The sequence below is a fragment of the Xenia sp. Carnegie-2017 genome, unplaced genomic scaffold (genome assembly GCF_021976095.1).
Source record: "Xenia sp. Carnegie-2017 unplaced genomic scaffold, XeniaSp_v1 HiC_scaffold_139, whole genome shotgun sequence".
Classification (NCBI taxonomy): Eukaryota; Metazoa; Cnidaria; class Anthozoa; order Malacalcyonacea; family Xeniidae; genus Xenia; species Xenia sp. Carnegie-2017.
The window spans coordinates 25,874-46,649 of NW_025813446.1; the positions used below are offsets into that span (position 1 = coordinate 25,874).

The 20,776-nt window shown below is 37.1% G+C and overlaps 4 protein-coding genes and 2 long non-coding RNA genes across 7 annotated transcripts; 3 read left to right on the forward strand and 3 right to left on the reverse strand.

The window, feature by feature from the left end:
* Positions 1–4,680: 4,680 nt before the first annotated feature.
* Positions 4,681–5,714, forward strand: LOC124433624. Its single transcript, XM_046983405.1, has 2 exons — positions 4,681–4,856; positions 5,481–5,714. The coding sequence occupies exons 1-2, from the start codon at positions 4,737–4,739 to the stop codon at positions 5,712–5,714; spliced, it is 354 nt and encodes a 117-aa protein (XP_046839361.1). The 5' UTR covers positions 4,681–4,736.
* A 270-nt stretch (positions 5,715–5,984) lies between these two features.
* Positions 5,985–7,138, reverse strand: LOC124433634. 2 transcript variants are annotated; one of them, XR_006944537.1, is made up of 4 exons: positions 7,069–7,137; positions 6,896–6,952; positions 6,625–6,751; positions 5,985–6,001 (listed from the first exon to the last, which is right to left on the reverse strand). It is a non-coding gene; the product is annotated as an uncharacterized LOC124433634 (long non-coding RNA). The 2 variants fall into 2 exon arrangements; XR_006944536.1 differs by lacking the exon at positions 5,985–6,001 and having other exon boundaries at positions 6,113–6,751; positions 7,069–7,138.
* A 616-nt stretch (positions 7,139–7,754) lies between these two features.
* Positions 7,755–9,082, reverse strand: LOC124433632 (UDP-GalNAc:beta-1,3-N-acetylgalactosaminyltransferase 2-like). The gene is made up of 3 exons (XM_046983416.1): positions 8,911–9,082; positions 8,620–8,698; positions 7,755–7,817 (listed from the first exon to the last, which is right to left on the reverse strand). The coding sequence occupies exons 1-3, from the start codon at positions 9,048–9,050 to the stop codon at positions 7,794–7,796; spliced, it is 243 nt and encodes an 80-aa protein (XP_046839372.1). The 5' UTR covers positions 9,051–9,082; the 3' UTR covers positions 7,755–7,793.
* A 344-nt stretch (positions 9,083–9,426) lies between these two features.
* LOC124433625 lies at positions 9,427–10,449 on the forward strand. Its single transcript, XM_046983406.1, has 4 exons — positions 9,427–9,738; positions 9,850–9,894; positions 10,001–10,072; positions 10,258–10,449. The coding sequence occupies exons 1-4, from the start codon at positions 9,652–9,654 to the stop codon at positions 10,447–10,449; spliced, it is 396 nt and encodes a 131-aa protein (XP_046839362.1). The 5' UTR covers positions 9,427–9,651.
* An 818-nt stretch (positions 10,450–11,267) lies between these two features.
* LOC124433626 (G2/M phase-specific E3 ubiquitin-protein ligase-like) lies at positions 11,268–13,265 on the forward strand. The gene is made up of 7 exons (XM_046983407.1): positions 11,268–11,273; positions 11,635–11,733; positions 11,810–12,147; positions 12,303–12,317; positions 12,454–12,479; positions 12,570–12,960; positions 13,177–13,265. Exons 2-7 carry the CDS (start codon positions 11,720–11,722, stop codon positions 13,263–13,265), a joined length of 873 nt encoding a protein of 290 aa, XP_046839363.1. The 5' UTR covers positions 11,268–11,273; positions 11,635–11,719.
* Positions 13,266–15,294: 2,029 nt separating this feature from the next.
* Positions 15,295–15,874, reverse strand: LOC124433637. Its single transcript, XR_006944540.1, has 3 exons — positions 15,556–15,874; positions 15,401–15,445; positions 15,295–15,326 (listed from the first exon to the last, which is right to left on the reverse strand). It is a non-coding gene; the product is annotated as an uncharacterized LOC124433637 (long non-coding RNA).
* Between the last annotated feature and the right edge of the window lie 4,902 nt (positions 15,875–20,776).

A 20,776-nucleotide genomic window follows, 5' to 3' on the forward strand; every position in this document is an offset into this window, starting at 1 on the left:
TTTTTATTTTATTGGCTCTTCTACAAATACAATACCATGTCCGACTATTTGATTGCACGAATTTTGTAATTTGATCACGTTTTTTGACACGTGTGTTTACGATGGAAAGATGGATTGCTTAAATGTACCTAGTTGTTTAGACTACTTGAATCCATAGTTATCCTGTAATGTATACTCTTGTGAAACACCAATGAGCATACATGTAGTGTGTCTTCTATAACCTCTATTCTTGTTCTCCACTTCATCATCTATCCATATTTGTTCTTTTAGTTCTCAGCTCAACACAACCCTTTGTCTGAAGTTCCTAAACCTCATCTACCCAAGAAAGATCTCTGGTGGTAACATGTTAGGTATGACTAGTGGTTGGTCATCGTCATTGAGCCTTGTGACACCAGTTCAGTATACGTTAATTGTCCTGAAGACGTTGAGGAGGTTGCTAGTAAAGCGTCACCTAAACCAGAAGTTAGTTTTCATGGTATGCTAACGGATTACGCAAACGTTGTTTGAAAGAAGTTCACATCAAATGGTTATGGTCTCGTTCAATCGTCTTCTGAGAAGGTTTCATTTTCATCCTGTATCTTTCACCAAAGTTACAAATATTGAGTTTTTTATGCTTTTGAAATTGTCGTTTTATGACTATTATTTTAGAGCATAGATATTGAAGAATCTTGTGTAGTACAGGTATTTTCAACATTTTTGTTGAAAAATCTCTAGTTTCAATTCTTCGAAATTTCATCTTAATTTTCATCTTTACTTTAGAATCCTTTCGATACGAGAAATCGTCGGAATTTGAGGTACTTTTATACGATATATTGAATTTAAGTTTTATAGCGTTAATAACTCTCATCTGTCCATCGTAACTTTGCTATGATTCTATGGATAAATTATGTTTTGTATATAACAGATTATTGATGATCCTACTTCACCTGAAGGTGTTCAGCAAGAACGACGTATGAAGTTACTGTCGTTAATTAACAATATAGCCCTTGATAAAGGGTTGGATGGTCAAAATTATAAATGTCATGGTTGTTCCAGACCAATTGGAATGAGTATGGTCAATGAATTCTCGACTTGTTATTTGCTAATAACTCAAATATATTTTATTTTCAAATTCTTAGCTTAATAAATGTTATCTTTGTAGAAACTATTATAACAAAGTACATAATCCCTTTTTCCGTGAAGCCCATGGATGCGTTCGTTCATGATGAAAGAGTCATATTATAATGAGGCTCTCGTTCATCACGAGAGAGTGAGAAAGTTACGTTGTAAAGGTAATAAATAAAAACGTATAAACATGCTTAGAATTTTTTAGTTATAGTTCAAAAGGCAGAAGTTGTTTGAACCTTTGAAATATCCTTGACGTTCTAGTTTTTTATGAGAAGAATTTTGTAAAGAAAGATAAATTTTGAAAACCAAAGAATCCTGTTTTCGGTCCATGCCTCCCAATACCCCGAGATAGTTGAGCACTAGAGCGTCGCATGTTAACTAAGGGAACCACATAATCCTTGTTTGTTTTCCATGAAACATATGTATGGTTTGCTCGTAATACATGAGAAACAGTAAATGGGAGAGTTAAATCAGAAAGATATAAACCGATAAAATTGGTATAAAACATGTTTAAGGTTGTCTTTATTTATAAGTGTCAGAAAAAGACAGGGCCATAAGAAGTTAATTGAAACATTGCTATGTTTGTTTTATGAGAAGAAAACAAAAAGATAAAATTCGAAAGCAAAAAACCCCGTTTTCGGTCCATGCTTCCCGATACCTTCTTAAGCGCAAGGCACTAGAACGCCGCATGTTAACGTTTCGTAGGATATTTCGGCCCTCCACGCTATCCTACTTGGGAGATGCCAATAGCAAGCTTCCGCCCATCAGACCCTGAGATCACCTGCGATAGGCTTTGCTCAGGGTACGCAGGGAGAGTGGTCGCCACCGAAGTGTGGGCCCCTAAGGCACTGCATACTATATCGCACCCAGCTTCCACTGCTAGTTGATATCTACTATATGAAGTTTTAGCTTTATATATATACCAAAATTTAAAGGCGTACGAAAGTTGTGGGATGATTGTTATCGTTACTGCGCATGCCCAGATGATTTCTTTGATAATTTGCGACTAAGTGAGTTAATTGACACAAATGTAGTGCAAGTACATATAGTTGGTCGTTGTCATGACTATGAACAATTACTGAGTGGACTGCGCATGCTCGAGCTTATGCGCAGACGATTTCTATTAAATTGTTACTAAGCATGATATTTACTTCAAAATTGGTGCTAGTAGATGCAGTTGGTCGTCGCCATGACCATGAACTTGGGTAGCTGGTCAAGTTGACTGCGCATGCTCAATGAGACTGCGCATGCAGATGATTTGTCTTAAAACGTGTGACTGAGCGAGCTAATTACTCCAAAATCGGTACTAGTACATCCAGTTGGTCGTTACCATGAGCTTGAGAGTTTGTGGAGTTAACAACGCATGCTCAGATTCTCAATTAATTTGTGACAGAGCGAGCTCTGAAATTGGTGCTTGTAGATGCGCTGAGCAAGTTTTCCATCATATATTTTGGCATGCTCTTTGTCTACTTAAGCTTGTTTTGACAAATGCATGTGAAACTCGTCAACACTTTGTTACGGCACTCGAAATATCCGTGACAACCTTAAAATGTTTTTATTTTTCTACAACTTTATACTTGCATATTGCATGTCATATCCAAGCTTTCCTTTGATTTGACGGGAAATGGTTTTTATTCACTCTTACATCTTCTGCCTTTATAATTAGTCGATCTGTATTTCTAAACTAATATTTACAAATGCCCCAAGAGAATCTTTTTTTTTATTGGCTCTCTACAAATACAATGCCATGTCCGACTATTTGATTGCACGAATTTTGTAATTTGATCACGTTTTTGACACTTGTGTTTACGATGGGAAAGATGGATTGCTTAAATGTACCTAGTTGTTTATACTACTTGGATCCATAGTTATCCTGTAATGTATACTCTATTTTAGAGCATAGACATTGAAGAATCTTGTGGTAGTACAGGTATTTTCAACATTTTTGTTGAAAAATTCTCTAGTTTCAGTTCTTCGAAATTTCATCTTAATTTTCATCTTTACTTTAGAATCCTTTCGATACGAGAAATCGTCGGATTTGAGGTACTTTATACGATATATTGAATTTAAGTTTTATAGCGTTAATAACTCTCATCTGTCCATCGTAACTTTGCTATGATTCTATGGATAAATTATGTTTTTGTATATAACAGATTATTGATGATCCTACTTCACCTGATGATCCTCACGCTCTTATTTCGCTATCTGGACTTTAACACAAGATCACGAATATGAGACGATAAAGACAAATTCCGTTACAAATACAGGCGCTGCGTCAAACCGTGGTTCACTAATGTTTTGAAATCGGTAAAGTCCTTTTATTATTTTGCTTGTAAGCTTTCTTTTACAACTGTAAGTTTTACTCTCCTAAGACTATAGGCACGACCACAACTGATAATCGCCAGGTTGGTATAGTTTCGAGAAGGACTGTTTTTGTTCTAGATAACTTTCACAATCCTGATGTGGCGTATGTCGTAAACAGTTTGTCAACGCATGTCATTGCCACCGTTATGTTGGTTTTGCTCTTTGCTTTCAAGGTAATGGTTGTACTGTTAACTTAGTATTAATTACTGCCGATGAAAGAGGATCTTAAAACCTCTCAAAAGCAGAAATTTGTAATCTAGAGAGCTTCGGGTTTTTGTCAATACGTCTATCTACTGGACCTTTTCTTCGTTGAGTTTTGGCTTTCCATCAATGAACGAGTAAGCGTTTTACGATTGATTATGAAGTGTGTTATGATGCGATTGGCAATGAGCCCGAAAAAAAATAGAACAAAGCTTTTAATAGAACGGCCAAGCCCAACTTGAAGAGCTCTCGAAGATAAACACGTCAGATTATCCTCGATGCCTTATATTTTCTTCATTAAATTTTATTTTTCAAAACTTTAAATTGAATATTGTCGTTGAAACACCATATGGTGAACAAATTAGCGTAAACAAATGGCCAAATATGTCTTGGACGTTCGTTTCAAATATCAAAAGAGATTAGCCAAGGGTTACATTCTCTCATCGAAAGGAATCATGCAGCAGCGAAGATACTTATCTCTTTGTTATGCTTTAGGTCACGCGAAGTCGTTTTTCATTAAATTACGAAATGTTTTAGGATACATTACGACACATATTGACTAAATGTGGAAGTATGAATGTTATAAAACTGCACGACGCGTTTTTTCAAAGGACATTTCTCTGTTTCGAAGCATACCAAGTATTCCAGTACATAACATTTAATGCTTAATAAAGTAAATGGTTTGAAACCGGAGTATCGAAACACGTTTGTAATGATGATCGTCCAGAAAAATAAAGCTTGAGAAGGACAAAGTGTTGACTGACGTTTGACAACCTTAGCGGTAGTCATCTTCAGAGTCATTTTGACACTGACTCTGAAGGTGACTACCGCTAAGGTTGTCGAAACGTCAGTCAACAACAACAACCTTCTAGGACTTTATTAACCTGGAACGATCATCATTTACAAACATTTAATGCTTAAGTCAGTCTGTGTACTTGCTGACCTATACCACCTGCCCTCCTCGATATTAAATTTTTCCTGTCTGTTTTAAAGGTATACTTTTGAAAAAATACAATGTAAATCAAAGAAGGCGTTCTCGGGGTAGTTCGTCTATAGCCACAACGATGACGGATCTTCGTAAATCACCATTTCATCTCAACCGTTTGGAGGACGGTAATTTGGTGTGCGAAAACGATGAAGAGAAAAGCCGCGAGGGTCTGGAAACTGAGAATATACAACTGAGGGTAAGATGTTTTGGGAATACTGTTTGAGTACAGATTAAAACGAGGATTTTTCGAAGAATGTTCAAAGAAACAATGTCAATGGTTATTGTCTTAAATACAAAGAACGACTCTCCATTTGCAAAGTGGGTGGCCTAGGTTTGAGGGTTAGGGGAGATTTGTCAGATCCTCGCAGAGTTGCTAAAGAACGAGTCGATCGTGAGATGCGCCAGGGTCTGACGGGAAGGTATGGGGGAAATGAGTTGAACTTTGGTCCCTGTGATGGTATTCACGTCCAATTACGGTCTTTCAGTTTCTCAAAACTTGAAAATTGAATGTGTGCTCCTTGTGACAGCACATTATGCATTAAGCCATTTATAGGCGCACGTCAAACAACGTGAAATATGCTTTTGTTAAACAACTGCCAAAATCTCAACTCACGCAACACGCGAAAGTGATCATTATCACTTGTAGTTGATTATTATCCCCAATTTACAGAGATTATCATCTTCAATATAGAGTAATTATCCTCAATTAAAACCATTGAAATTGTAGCAAAGAATCCGTTAACACTTATGAAATAAGCCGATTTGATGTTCAATTAATGACATTCCTATATTAAAATCATTATCCTTACACTTTTCACAGGAGGAAATACGTGATTTGACTGCGAAACTTGCAGCATGTGAATACAAACAACAACGAGAGCAGAGACGACAACAAGGAAGTCCACAAGAAAACAGCTACAATTCCACGAGTAGCGAGACTCGTCACCCAGATTCAACAGCGAGACGGAGAGCGCTCAGGGTCGAGAGTCGGAATCTCCCGATAAAATTGGTCAAAGGTGTCGAACGTTGCCGACAGCTTGACAAGCAACGGTAGCGTGTTCACCCGCGAGGAAAGAGGTGGAAGTTTAATAGAAGATATTAAAACGCTGATCGTTTTATCGCCCTACCAAACGGTAGTAGCGTTTCCGATGAAGAAACTTTAACGGTCATGTCAAACGTTTCTGTTGAATCCTCGTGATATTGAAAAGATTCTTGGAGGAATATGGCCGTGTGTTCTACTGAAGAGAATATTTATGGATCCTGTTTCAGGAAAGATGAGATTGACAACGAACTGTGGTACAACTTGACTACCACGAAGATGTTTCACATAAAGATTAACTCCTACGAGAAGAAAGTTAATTATAAACGATCGAATCGACTTACTAAACCTTTCCCACAATAAATATTCAAACGCAAAAAACGACATGCATTTCGTTAAGAAAATGTGAAACATTTTATGCTTATCTCTGATTTTATGACGTTTTTCGTCGCTAATGACGTAATTTGACGCTATGACGTAATTTGATCGCAGTCAAGTCTGTACTTATACACTTTACACAATGAGCATTGCAATAAATATTTTACATGAAGTACGCAGGGACATAAGCGAGGCTAATCGAAATCTTTACACCTGCATGGCAAATTTTTTAGCAAAATTATTCGGAACTATTTCGATTGTTTTTGCAGTTAATGAACACAAAAATATTTGCATTGCAGGAATAATGTCGATATTCCAAGCAATAACCATTTTATACAAAAACGTTTACACAGCTCTATAGATTTTATTTAATTTAAATTAATGTCGTTCGTAAAAAGCCAAAACATTAAATTTGTAATATAGAGAAAATAGATTTAATTAAGTGAAAAAAAAAGATAAAAAGTTTAATTGAAGCTGTACTTTTCTATCTTTTTGTGTGGATTTGGAATTTTTCTTATCTTCCCTCTCCCCGACATAACTAACGTACCTCAACATTTGCAAGGATTACCGCAGGACATAAAGTTTTCCCATAAATAGAGAAGAGAATCGGCATCCTGCTCGGGCAAGGTAAACATTTCCATCTGACAATCCCCGAAACACGACCATCGCTCATCCTGAAGTATTTGAAATAGAAAGGAAACACCGTCACATGTTCGGCCGCTGGTTCATAAGAACCTGGGCTCGTAAGAGTAAGATCACCATAAAGGATCTTGTTGAACAACCGTCACAAACTTGCAGAGAAGAAAAGGAGATCTTACCTTATAAATTTCAGGAGCAATAGCTGATAACCAAATACCCATAGAGACATCCTCCCCCTTTACACAAGAAAGAAAAACATGTGTCAATATCTAGTACTCTGAGAACTACATCTTTACACATCAAGAGGTCACTTTCAACATTGTAATCTCGTCGTGGTTTTCTTATCATATACCTGATAACGTTTTAGAGATTTCTCGTTTTTGCCAGCCAGTGAACAATATCCGAAGATATAATGCTGCCCGCACCGCAGGCAAATGTCGGATAAGCCACCCTGGATAATCAGGCTCGGCCCATTTTCCCTGTCTCGATCAACCAATCAGTACGAAAGCTGTAAATATGAAGAAGCAATTGCATTTAGAAGCAATAACTACAACTCATATTCTCATACCTTATTTATAGTTTAGTCGCATGGAAAACGCTAATTCGTATGTTTGCAATCTCGTTTCTGTTTTACTTGAAAATATTATAAATTTGGCAATTCCTAATGCCCAAAACATGATATCTCAAAAGGATTTTCACTATGTCAATAAAATCTTTAGAATGGACTCAGTATAAAGTAGATGGTTTGAACCCGAGTATCGTTACATGTTTGTAGATAACATCGTCCAGGTTAGTAGAGTCCTGAGAAGTGTTGCGTTGGTGTTGACTAACATTTCGACAATCTTAGCAGTAGTATTTTGACTCGAAGATGACTACCGCTAAGGTTGTCGAAACTTCAGTCAACATCAACACCAACAGTCCTTCTCAGGACTCTACTAACCTGGACGATCTACATCTACAAACACGTACACAGAATATTGTGTACTGACGGAGTTGAGCTAAACTCACCTTCCCACCACAATTTAGACGTGTTTTTAAATTATGACTTTCCATTTCCTAAAAATATCAAATATTTCTTCAGTCGTGAAGTTCTTCGGTACACTATTAAAGATATAAAGCTTAATTAAAGACACCCTTACAAATCGCTTGATTGAGTAAAATCTTTAGATTGAGTCAAAAATCACTGCGCAGCTTGTATACTTCCGAGGTAATTAATGTTGAAATCGACTCTATACTGAGCATGCGCAATTTCTATTTCCTCGTGCTTTTATTGTAGAGACTCGGGACGAGGCTCATTCCAAAGCTCTCAATGAGAGGTCTGGGATGGTGTAAAAATCATCTCCACAGCATGGTTTAAGAGTGGCGTAAGGGTGTTTTAAGGGTGGTTTAAGGGTAGAGTAAGGATGTTTTAAGGGTAGCGTAAAATGTTTTAAGGAGTTTAAGGGTAGCTTCAGCGTGGTTTAAAGGTGGTCCGTTTTGTTACGCCGCTACCCTAGACTACGGTTAAACCACCCTTAAACTACCCTTAAGCCCCTCTAAAACCACATCTAAACCATTTTAAAAACCACGCTTAAGCCACCAGATTGATATACTCCAAAATCCCAAGATACATCTACGTACTCCAAAATCCCAAGATACCTCTACATACTCCCAACTCCCAAGTTACCTCTACGTACTCCCAACTCCCAAGTTACCTCTACGTAATCCCAACTCCCAAGTTACCTCTACGTACTCCCAACTCCCAAGTTACCTCTACGTACTCCCAACTCCCAAGTTACCTCTACGTACTCCCAACTCCCAAGTTACCTCTACGTACTCCCAACTCCCAAGTTACCTCTACGTACTCCCAACTCCCAAGATACCAACACGTATTTTCTATTATTTATTGAAGAGCTTCACAAACCTGTAAGATGGTCTCCAGGTTAACAAAACAATCATCGTCAGTTTTCATTACAAAGGAAAAACTTAAAGTCGCCGAGAGCCTATTTAAAAAGAAAAGCCGACATGAAGCAAGATCAATATGACATATGACGACTGATGTCGTAGGTAAGGAGATACTGGCGAGATGAATTATACACTAATGCAAGTTATTTGGGCAAAAATAATGTTTAAAGTTGATTTGAGACTGTCCACTTATCGCCAGAAATTTCACAGTGGCATGAAAAAATATAAAAAGTCTCAGACACTCTCTTACCACGAGAAAAACTGAAGCAACTGGGATGGAAGATTTCTGTAAACATCGACATTTGAAACAAAAAGAATATCAGAAATAGTTCTGCTTTCTTTAAGTAAACGTTCATTCTCATCGTCTTTCAATCGCTGCCAATCCGACATTCGAGTTTCTTCTTCCTCTTTCGTCACGACTCTCTTCCCGGAGAATCTACGGAGGATTGCAAGTTGCTAAAGACTTTAAAGAAATTTATTCATAAAGCATTGTACCATCTTTTCTTTAATATTTGGTGAGGGAATATTAGTATGGGGCGCCATCTGTGGTTTTATTATTTAACCGCATAACACTGTGATTTTCCCTGATTTATTAAATAACCAATTTCTTATTTTGGTTATTTAATAAATAACCACTTTATGAAAACATCGAAAATTGCAATTTATTACAACCAGTTTCTACGTTGAAAATTGGTTATTTATTAAATAACCATTTTCTACACACGCCGAAAATTGGTTATTTATTAAATAACCAGTTTCTGCGCACGCGAAAAAATGGTTATTTATAAATAACCAAAATAATTTCGAGACACTTGGCGTGCCAAATGACGTCAGCAAGCAATAAAATAATTTTCTCAGTCCCCCCCTGGATAAGCACTCATTTCCGCACTGTCGCGTTATTGAAATTAGATCGCTTGTCGCGAAAAATTTCATTTTGTCTGTAAGTTTCCCGCTCGGCGTGTTTTCTATTTGTCTTTTTTGTCAAATAAATATGTCTCAAACGCACAATCTCCAAAGAGCAATTATCGAGGCCGTAGGAAGAGCAGTACACGAGGCACTGCGAGATCAACATGAAGAGGTAAGATACAAAGCAAAATATTCTCCTTTCATACTTGTAAATATTCAATGTGTGATATGCGTCGAATCACGAGGTCGTCGATTTTACGTGATAAAATTCTTACAATTTTAGTCCTCTGATGCAGCTACTGCCCACGAAAATAATAATGAACCACAGGTAACATTCTAGTGTATATGGGTGCACGTTTCTTGTAAAATATGTGCCGTTGAAAACGTTTAAATTATTATCTAACATTAAAGTTTTTTCCAAAATCCAACCGTAGCCCCAGCGACAGCCACAGCGTCAGACAACGCTCACACAGTTGTCACAAAGTAGAACAAGTAGCTCTAGCGCTGTAAGTTGGCCAATGTTTGTCTGATTATTATCATGCATGACTGCACTATCAAAATTTTTAACACCTTGTTTTGTCTGCTTAAAAATTGCTATAAATGCACCTCATTGTTATATAACTATGATTCAATGTGGCTTTTCAATGGCAATTTACTACAGGCAACCAATCAAATGAATTATGTCTTACAGACCAGACCTCTTCCATCGATTTTTGAAAGCAGTTGTATTCAATATTCAAATGTTGGTGGTAGAAAACGGAAAAGGTCATCAACATCCCAATCAAAGTCTGCAAAGCTTTACACAAAGATGTTGTTTGCCTTTTACCATCAGAAAATGGCAAAGATATTCCAATTCCTCGTGGAAATAGCCGAGGTTGCTTAGCTAATATGGGTTTAATTGAAAAATCTCATTAAACTCCGCATGGGTAGCAAAGGATGTTACCCGTGAAATAACAAGCATATTTGCCTCAGTTTTACCCTGCTACCTGGTGAACTGCTGCCATTTGACTACTTAGGGCAAGTATTTTATGTTTTACTACACTTATATTGAATTCTGTCACCAATATCAATATGCACAAAAATTTGTGATTGAGTCATTGCTAGACATTATTGACGATACTTTTGATGATATGATGTAATGATGATATTTTTTTATTTCCCGCCCATGATATTTATTGAAGAAGAAAGTGTCCAATTATAAAGTAGCTAATTTGTTTTATCTTTATAGAATAACCAAAGGTACAAAAAAGCTTTCCATTTCTAAGACATCAACTTCCTTCCAATGGAATGCTCCAGAGGTCATATCACTGTGTTCTCAAGGATGTTTATACATCATTTCCAAATGGGAAAAATGAGGATGTTGATGGAGCTTTAATTGTTGAAGTGAGTCATATAGGGTGATACTTTCGCTATGTCTGTTGTAGCAGTAATTGTTCTTCATCGAGTGTTGGTTTCTTTTCTATTTCAATGTATATTGCCATTGCCTTGAATGAAAATTTCAGGATGACTAACAGGATGATTTTGATAACAAACTTTTAAATATATCAATGTTCACTGGCTGCGCAAAGTGTGTCAGGGGATCAATGACTATACCCGGCTGCACAAAGTCATTCAGAGGGATCGATGACTATACTAGGTGCTGCACAAAGTTTTCAGAGGGATCAACTAGCCATCATATAACTTCCACCATTGAGACAATCACTATAGGTCAGTATGTATTGCTGTCAGATACCATTTTACACTAGTAGGTTGGGATACACACTATGTTACTGATTTTTGTTTTAAAATTATTGTGCAACGTCTGGATTTACTGTTTCTGTTTGTGATTGTTGGTTTATATATTCACCAGCTATTTTGGAATGACAAATTTATTGCTATGACTTTAAAAACAATATTGGATGATAACGTACGAACGACTATGTTATTTCCAGTTTATTAATATGCATGATAATTACAATGACATAGTAGAATAAAAAACGAGTAATTATATACAGCTTATCTTTAGCAATGTATATGCTGTTATGAAAGAGTGTCCTGTAACAAATTTCTTCTGTGTTAAATTTTTTAGGTCATTCTTAGGATTGCTTGATCCAGACCCCATTGAAATTAGCGATGATGACAACGATGAGGTGCAGACAGCTATTCAAAATAGCATGGGCTTAGCAAAGTATGGTAATCAGCTAAAAAGCGTTAACGGAAGACAAGATGCCATGCTAATTTTTCACTTGGTTATTTGTCTTTAGCGATTCAAGCGCGCAACAAATGGTTAGTACTGTTTTGAATGACCACATAGATAAAGTGATGGTTGGAAAATCCTGTGACGTAGCCATATCTAAAAACATTATTAACGTTCGCCGCAAGCATGTATTTGAAGACGGTATTGCCAAGCTAGGAAGAAAAAAATTTGATCCTTCACGTCCGTTGTCTGTCATGTTTGCCGACGAAATCGGGTCTAGCGAGGGTGCTGTGGATCTAGGAGGGCCGACACGAGAATTTCTCCGCCTTGCAGTTTCAGGAGCCTTTTCTTCGAACGCGTTCCTGGGATTGCCCTCGAAAAAGGTGCTGGTTATGAACCAAGAAGGTAGTCGTGCGTTGATTGTCTTCATGATAAAACTGAATTACGTAGATATAAATTTTGTTAAATTTAGCCGAAGGGATTAATGTACGTTATCAATTTAGCTACATAGCTACAAAAGCACGTATCGAACAGCATAATTGTGTTTCCTTTACATCCAGCAAAGAGGAAAACTTGTATTTTCAATGTGGAAAACTTCTTTCCGTTTCCTTGTGTAATGGTGGAACTGCAGGACATTGTCTATCCCCTCTATGTATGACTTCATTGTATTTGGTGAAGAAAATTGCCACCCATGTATCGACGATGTACAAGATTGTGAAGTAAGTATCATAGAACGGGTAAATATTTGCTTTTTATCAATAGTGAAAAGTCTGACGTTGTATCTCGATATTGAGCTGGCATTTTCACAAATCATACTTCCTGTTCAGATCAGTGCTACTACAGAAGAAACAACGTTTGCAACTATAGTAGGATCTGATGATGCCATTGATGTTTTTGCACAAGCTGGCTTTCACGGCATTCCAAAGTTTGAAACAAGAAAACAGCTTGTGGAAGAGCTTTGTCAATTTTTTCTAATTGATAAAGCGAGAAGTGCAATTGAGCAGTTCAAGGACTGGTTAAAAACACTGGGTGTTCTTAGCTTATTAAAAGGAAATCCACTTCTCTTCCGCCCATACTTCTGCCATCGTAGCAAGCCGCTGACCGCGATAGAAGTTGACAGAATATTTACACCAGATTTTTCAGAAGATGGTTGTCGAAGACGTGAAAGGGAGGAGCTCGTTATAATGCATTGGCGTGACTATCTACAGGAGTGCGAAGGTACTGTAAAAGCTTTTTCCATCACCTTAAAAGATCGAAGTGATAGAAATGAAATAAACGCCTCGTATCTATAACCTCTAGGGTCTATTTAATGCCCCAGGCATTAATTGCATAATAAACGTTATTCAATTGCTTGTTATCAAACGTGTTATCAAATAATTGCTTTTTGACGAACAATCCATTTCAAAAGTACAACTTTTATTTATTTTTCTCTAGCAAACTGCTTTGCCAATGTTTCAGAGCCTCTTGTATCTTTGCCGATGATTATGATTTTTGCAACTGGGTTGGAGGAAGAGCCTCCTTAGGATTTCATGACAAACCAACTATTTGTTTCTGGGAAGATGTTCGTCCCAAAAGCAACACCTGCGCTCACATTTTGTATTTGCCACTTCATAATGATAAAGATGATCTTAGTTATGAAGAATTTCAAGAAATGATGAACGATGGGATTCTGAACTCACCTACATTTGGTGCTCCATAGACATGCATGTATAAGAAAGCCGCTGAAGTTAGAGTCTAAGCAATAGTTGTGTTGATTTAATTTACGATTTGGTAATGATGTAAAACAACGTATTTCTAACTGACGTATCTATATTCCTCCTAGCATGTCATTACTGTATAAAATAGTTAGTGAAGACTATATTCTTTTACTCATATATGACTTGTCTTGTTTACGTTTTGCTGGCTGGCAGATCAATCCCAAGAGGTTGACCATTGTTGCTAATGTTCTCCAAAAGCCCTAGACCAAATCTGCCTGCTAGCAAAAGTAAACAAGGCAAGTCATCTATTGTGCATGCAAATCTTCAGGGTTCTGCTCATCAAGCATTGACTGTCCCAAGAAACGAACAGCCTCAAGGTATGCTGCTTTTCCGCTCACTGCCGAAAGAGATTGAATGAATGTACTAAAATTTTGCAACTGTAAGTCACCTTGCAAAGGGCATGATATATCTGGTACATTGACGTGAGGTAAATCACTTGACGCTAGTTCTTCAATGTTCTAGTACATTGACGTGAGGTAAATCACTTGACGCTAGTTCTTCCTAGACCAAATCTGCCTGCTAGCAAAAGTAAACAAGGCAAGTCATCTATTGTGCATGCAAATCTTCAGGGTTCTGCTCATCAAGCATTGACTGTCCCAAGAAACGAACAGCCTCAAGGTATGCTGCTTTTTCCGCTCACTGCCGAAAGAGATTGAATGAATGTACTAAAATTTTGCAACTGTAAGTCACCTTGCAAAGGGCATGATATATTTGGTACATTGACGTGAGGTAAATCACTTGACGCTAGTTCTTCAATGTCAAGATTGCTTGTGTTTGGTAGCATATCATCTTCATGGTATGCATTTCTAATGTTAACCCAAAACAATTGTTCAGGTGTTTTGTTTCCTTCTGTAGATATTTTATGGTTGTTGTGAGCAGCAACAAACTCGTCAAGGATTTTGTTGATTCGTGGCAGATACACTGAATGGAGGCAAAATATATCAGTGTCATTATTGACATTCAATACACCTTCACTTTCAAGTGCATAAAATTCAGATCTAAAACTTGTTAGAACTTGTTCATTTAGTGCTCTGTTATGTCTTTCGATTCTCTGATTGTGCACTGAATTCCCTACAACAACCGGCTTAGTTTCATTGCCTCGTGTTAAAATCATGTTGCGCCAGATGTCAACATTTTCGCCACCAAGATCGGTACGAATTCTATAAGGACGCCCATACTTCGAGACAGCACATAAGAAGTGATATAGAACAGTAGTTGCTCGATTGTTTGAAGAACAATGTGCAAATACCACTAATCGACTAAAACCATCGATACCATGGTGTATGACAAGTCTCCATCTAACAAGTTTATGGTTCCCATCAATATGCCAAATATAGTTGGGAAAAGGATTAGTATAAATGCGACGCTTTATTGGTTTACTTTTCTCTCTTCGACACCTAATGGATCAACCATATGAATGGCTTTTCTCACTTTTGTCGCTGAATGTAAAGACCCTAGATTCAAGGTACCCTTGAACCATGACCTCGCCAGCTTAGGATGATTTTGTTTAATGGCGTCCACTTCTTTCTCTATTTCGTCTTGTGACAATTGTGAAAAGTTTTCTCGATACAACCCATACTCCGACATTGCTTTGTAGACCACTGACCTGTCGACTTTCAACTGTCTGGCAATTTCCACAATCGTAAGTCGTAACTGAAGCAAATTTTCCAATACATCCCTTGGAATTATTTTCTTTGGTCGACCAACTCTTCCTGAATTGTTACTGATTAAAATGAAATGAGTTCAATACAAATGTAGTACTATAGAAATACCACATAATATTTGCTAAGTTTTCTTACCCCTATTTTCATCATTTGAGTTGGAATTCTGGCAAAGTTATAAATTTATCAAAATTTAACGATGTTTTCACTTGGATGCACCCATATACACTAGAATGTTACCTGTGGTTCATTATTATTTTCGTGGGCAGTAGCTGCATCAGAGGACTAAAATTGTAAGAATTTTATCACGTAAAATCGACGACCTCGTGATTCGACGCATATCACACATTGAATATTTACAAGTATGAAAGGAGAATATTTGCTTTGTATCTTACCTCTTCATGTTGATCTCGCAGTGCCTCGTGTACTGCTCTTCCTACGGCCTCGGTAATTGCTCTTTGGAGATTGTGCGTTTGAGACATATTTATTTGACAAAAAAGACAAATAGAAAACACGCCGAGCGGGAAACTTACAGACAAAATGAAATTTTTCGCGACAAGCGATCTAATTTCAATAACGCGACAGTGCGGAAATGCGTGCTTATCCAGGGGAGGACTGAGAAAATTATTTTATTGCTTGCTGACGTCATTTGGCACGCCAAGTGTCTCGAAATTATTTTGGTTATTTATAAATAACCATTTTTTCGCGTGCGCAGAAACTGGTTATTTAATAAATAACCAATTTTCGGCGTGTGTAGAAAATGGTTATTTAATAAATAACCAATTTTCGGCGTGTGTAGAAACTGGTTATTTAATAAATAACCAATTTTCGATGTTTTCATAAAGTGGTTATTTATTAAATAACCAAAATAAGAAATTGGTTATTTAATAAATCAGGGAAAATCACAGTGTTATGCGGTTAAATAATAAAACCACAGATGGCGCCCCATATATTAGTGTTTGGCACTAGGCTTTAAACTTCATGAGTCTGCACAGTCCATTTGACAAATTTTTCATTTCATAGTCATGGTAACGACAAGCTGGATCTATTTTCATCGCTTTCTGAGTGATTAAATCGTTTGGTCACATAAATGTACGCAAAATCATCTGAGCATGCGCAGTACGCTGAAATGCGCAGTACGCTTGGAAATGCAGTCAAGCAAAGTCTATTTGACCAATTGTCTGAGTAAACGATCATGGAAATGACCAACTGCATTTATTAGAATCAATTAGGGAGTAGATAACTTGCTTACTAACAAATTATTAAAGATATCAACTGAGCATGCGCATTTAACTTGACAGTTTTTGACTTCATAGTTATGGCAACGACCAGCTGCATCTACAAGCACCGAATTTGAAGTAAAGTAGCTTAGTAACAATTAAATGGATAAATCATCTGCGCATGCGCAGTACATTCGACCAATTGTTTATAGTCATGGCAACGACTAACTATATGTACTTGCACTATATTTGTGGCAATTAGCTCACTTAGTCGCAAATTATCAAAGAAATCATCTGGGCATGCGCAGTAGTGACTTTAATAATACCGCAACTTTCGTAAGCCTCTGAATTTTTGTATATATATATAAAGCCAATATTAGGTATAGTAGATGTCAACTAGCAGTGGAAGCTGGGTGCGATATGTATGCAGGCTTAGGGGTCCAGACGTTTCGGGTCGCGACCGCACTCTCCCTGCGTACCCCGAGCAAAGCCTATCGCAGGTGATCTCGGGGTCTGATGGGCGGAAGCTTGCTATTGCATCTCCCAAGTAGGATAGCGTGGAGGGGCCGAAATCTCCTACCGAAACGTTAACATGCGGCGTTCTAGTGCCTCGGCTTAAGCAGGTATCGGGAAGCATGGACCGAAAACGGGGTTTTTTGCTTTTGAATTTAATCTTTTTTTTTGTATAAAAAGAAACTAGAACATTCAAGGATATTGCAAAAGTTAAAAAAAATTCCGCCTTAATGACTTATAATTTAAACCAACTGTAAATATGTTTATACGCTTTTTACATGTTAACTTTTACAAGGTAACTATCTCATAACTCTCTCGTGATGAACGAGAGCCTCCTTATACAATATAACTCTCATATCATGAACAAAAGTATCCATGAGCTTCATGGAAAAAATGGATTATCTAATTCTTATAATAGATTTTACAAAGTTAGCATTTAATAAGCCAAGCCATTTGTATCGTTTAAATTATACCCTTATGTCATAAATTCATTGTGAATAATAACTTTCTTTTTACCTTATTTTCACGGTTCAATCTAGAAAGTAACTTTACATTTCGAGTGATTTTACGGTTAAACAGTTAACTTTTCGGATTCATATGACTTCTTTTGATCGCATAGAGACAGCCATCCAATTTATTACGTACATGCATGTGTACTTTGCACTTCATTGCAAGAAACCACCCTACCAACAAATATCCAAATCCGATTTTAGCAGCATCGTACCCCGAGAAAAGCCTATCGCAGGGTCTGATGGGCAAAGCTTGCTATTGACATCCCAAAGTAATAGGGATATTTGCCACCTTTCAATTAATAGGATATCGAAATGGACCGAAAACGGGATTTTTTGTTTTCAAAATTTTCTCTTCTCTTAAAGAGTAAACAAAATTAAAAATTCTCGCAAGCTTCCAACGGAAAAGACTCACAGCTTATAAGGCTTTGGGGCAATGCGTGGGCTACAACAGGAGAGGCATTCTTCATTAAAATTAAACTAAAATTGAGAAGAGGCTTACTCCCAACAAATGCTAGCAACAAATCCACTTTACTGCTGAGGATATTTTGTTTCTTTTTCAATGTGCGCAGAAAAAAATCCAGTTAAGAGCAACTGTTGCATCAAATTTCTCGTTGTTAACCGCGAAAACGAAGAAGTCAGTACGTACGTAATGTAGCATAAAAACACCTACTGTAAAGTCGATACATGAACGTTCCAGCCCCATCCACGCATCTAGCATCAGGAATTGATTCCTCGACTTCGGGAAAGACGGCGAACTCGTTGTTAATCCGTCTTATCTAGGAAAAAGTAGGTTTGGGTTAGTATTCACCATAGATTTGTAACTGTAGCCAACAAAATATAAAATTATTTAACATTGAATTGGAAACCCTTTATATACGTTCTAGTAGATTAGTAATGCTTGCAACATCGATTAAGTAACCAATTGTTTATTAATACACATGAATTTGCTACATCAAAAGCGAAATAAAGCCTCGTGCTCAAGAATCTGTTGTAAAATAAACAATAAATATCCATTGAAAACTTGTATTTAGCAATATCGTAAAATGTCAATAATTTAGTCCAAATATCGATAAGAGGGCACCGAAGAAAACATTTATTACTGGATAGTAATTCTTTCGGAGAAAATCGCTTCACTTGCTCTAAATCATAACAATTCACCTCCAATTGGCTATGACATAAAACTTCTTTATGGTTTTATACCTTGTGTACATTGAAATAATCCTCTCCGTTTTCAATGTTGGCAAAATACTCGCATTTTCTGCATCGAGAACTTGAACATTTTACGTTTTCAGACACGACGCTGCCCTTGAAGTCCTATAATGGCATTTGAAACGTACCAAATGTTCAAACTCTATAGAAAAGTTCAAAGTCATAATTAACTTTGTGACTAAGCTTCAATATCTTACATGTTTGTGCATGTAGATCGTCCAGGTCAGTAGAGTCCTGAGAAGGACTGTTGGTGTTGATGTTGACTGACGTTTCGACAACTTTAGTGGTAGTTATCTTCAGAGTCAAGTGAGGAGTAAACGTCAGGTTTGCCATATTTGTTATCTGCTTGCAGACGTTTACTCCTCACTCGACTTTGAAGATGACAACCACTAAGGTTGTCGAAACATCAGTCAACATCAACACCAACAGCCCTTCTCAGCACTCTACTAACCTGTACAAACATGATAACGATACTCCCGAGCTCAAACAATTCACTTGAATATTTTGATAAATTATCGACTTGTTACTCACCTTTGGCAAAATAAAGTTTTCAATTGCTTTAAACGACGAACCGTTTTCTGTTGTACCAGGGTCTTGGAAAGAGAAATAAACAGATATAATTTCGCTCTGAAACGAGATAAAACAATTTAGATCAAATAACTTGTAAACGGTATTTATAAACTGCATGGTTTAACCTTAGTTGTTCTGTCGTAGAGTCGAACAGAAGAGTTTCTTTTTGAATTCAACGATGATAAAGAGATGCCAAGACGAGTCAAAATAATGGGACGGATGATCTGTATAAAAATAATTGTATTGTATTGCCAACCCAAATTTTACTCCTGAAGCCAAACAGACACTTTATGCAACAGGTTTCAGACTTTGTTCAGAAGGTCCCAAAAGTTCAATGCAACAGTGTCCGTTGAGCAGTTCTTAATGGCTACAAATAACTAACTAATACTCACATCAAAGTCCCATCCGATAGATCCACTGTGAAAATATCTCAAATTTTCTTCATTTGGTCGTTTGTAAGCAATTACTTCATTTTCGTAGTCTAAACATCAATATGACAAACATATAAACACGTTTGATCATGCACTCGTTCCAGCCTCTATGACGGTAAAATCTCCATGAGAGATAGCAACACATATTTCCATCAAGACTGTCTGATCTTCGCTACAAATACATACAGCAATGATAAATTCGCAGCAGTGGCTGATTAATAATTACGGAGCATGTAGGCTAAGGCAAAATTACGAGGCCTGGTGATATTTAATCCCTCCACTAAGCTCAGTCTCTTGACAACGTTTGCGTTCTTTACGTTCCTTTGCCTTTGCATTTCCTAGCTTGCGTTTGTAACACATAGTGTGAACGATACAAAAGAAATTAATAGTTCAAAATAAACTTTAAAAATTATCAAAACAGTCTGCAGAAATAGGGAAATCCTCGTCAGTTCTTAGCCTCGCGCATTTAAACACTAGATGGTACGAAAGTCTTTTTCGTCGATATTCAATCGCACGTACGGTTTTCAACATCATAAATGGTCTAAAACGGCACTTTAGCAAGTTCCAAGCAGCAAAAGTAAAACTAACAATGTCTTGGTTTACTTTTCGTAATGAGTAATCCGCAACTGATTAACTTTAAATATCACATGTATAGTAGGTTATGTTCGACGTTTGTAAATATGTGCCTCGTTAGTTTATCGCCTGCATCGAGATTCCAACGTCATATTGTTTTATATCGGCTTTTCCAGGCGCCAAACCTCACAACTATCAAATCAAAAGTAAATTTTCAAACTTGGAGATTCGATTTTCTTTCTTTCGCATTTGTAAGGATCAATCCTGAACTCTGGAGGAACGTAACATGCATTATTTGAAACGATGAACTTCACCAACACTCTAAAACAACAATGGAATAGTAACCAACACTTTATTTTTTCAGATTTAGTCATTCTACTTAGTTATATCACTGGTACAATTTTTTTTTTGCGACAGAAACGGTTGTTGGGAACTCTGGCCAAGAAAACCACAGCAAAGAAAGGGATATTTTAGGCAAGTGTACCGTGAACCGTTATTTCTTGTGAATATTCGAGTTTAGCCTCAATACAATGACGTTAGTCAACACAGTTAAATTTATCATATGACAAAGAATGCAGTTTGCATGAG

What these genes read in the sequence shown, in the direction of transcription:
- LOC124433624 (XM_046983405.1), top strand. Translation starts at nt 4,737, where the DNA reads ATGACGGATCTTCGTAAATCACCATTTCATCTCAACCGTTTGGAGGAC. An exon ending in CTGAGAATATACAACTGAGG is followed by an intron (nt 4,857 to 5,480) that starts GTAAGATGTTTT and finishes CACTTTTCACAG; the next exon opens with GAGGAAATACGTGATTTGAC.
- LOC124433632 (XM_046983416.1), bottom strand. Translation starts at nt 9,050, where the DNA reads ATGTCGGATTGGCAGCGATTGAAAGACGATGAGAATGAACGTTTACTT. An exon ending in TTGCTTCAGTTTTTCTCGTG is followed by an intron (nt 8,699 to 8,910) that starts GTAAGAGAGTGT and finishes CTTTTTAAATAG; the next exon opens with GCTCTCGGCGACTTTAAGTT. An exon ending in ACCTGGAGACCATCTTACAG is followed by an intron (nt 7,818 to 8,619) that starts GTTTGTGAAGCT and finishes TATCTTTAATAG; the next exon opens with TGTACCGAAGAACTTCACGA.
- LOC124433625 (XM_046983406.1), top strand. Translation starts at nt 9,652, where the DNA reads ATGTCTCAAACGCACAATCTCCAAAGAGCAATTATCGAGGCCGTAGGA. An exon ending in AAAATAATAATGAACCACAG is followed by an intron (nt 9,895 to 10,000) that starts GTAACATTCTAG and finishes ATCCAACCGTAG; the next exon opens with CCCCAGCGACAGCCACAGCG. An exon ending in GAACAAGTAGCTCTAGCGCT is followed by an intron (nt 10,073 to 10,257) that starts GTAAGTTGGCCA and finishes TATGTCTTACAG; the next exon opens with ACCAGACCTCTTCCATCGAT.
- LOC124433626 (XM_046983407.1), top strand. An exon ending in AAGTAAGTATCATAGAACGG is followed by an intron (nt 12,480 to 12,569) that starts GTAAATATTTGC and finishes CTTCCTGTTCAG; the next exon opens with ATCAGTGCTACTACAGAAGA. An exon ending in CTATCTACAGGAGTGCGAAG is followed by an intron (nt 12,961 to 13,176) that starts GTACTGTAAAAG and finishes ATTTTTCTCTAG; the next exon opens with CAAACTGCTTTGCCAATGTT.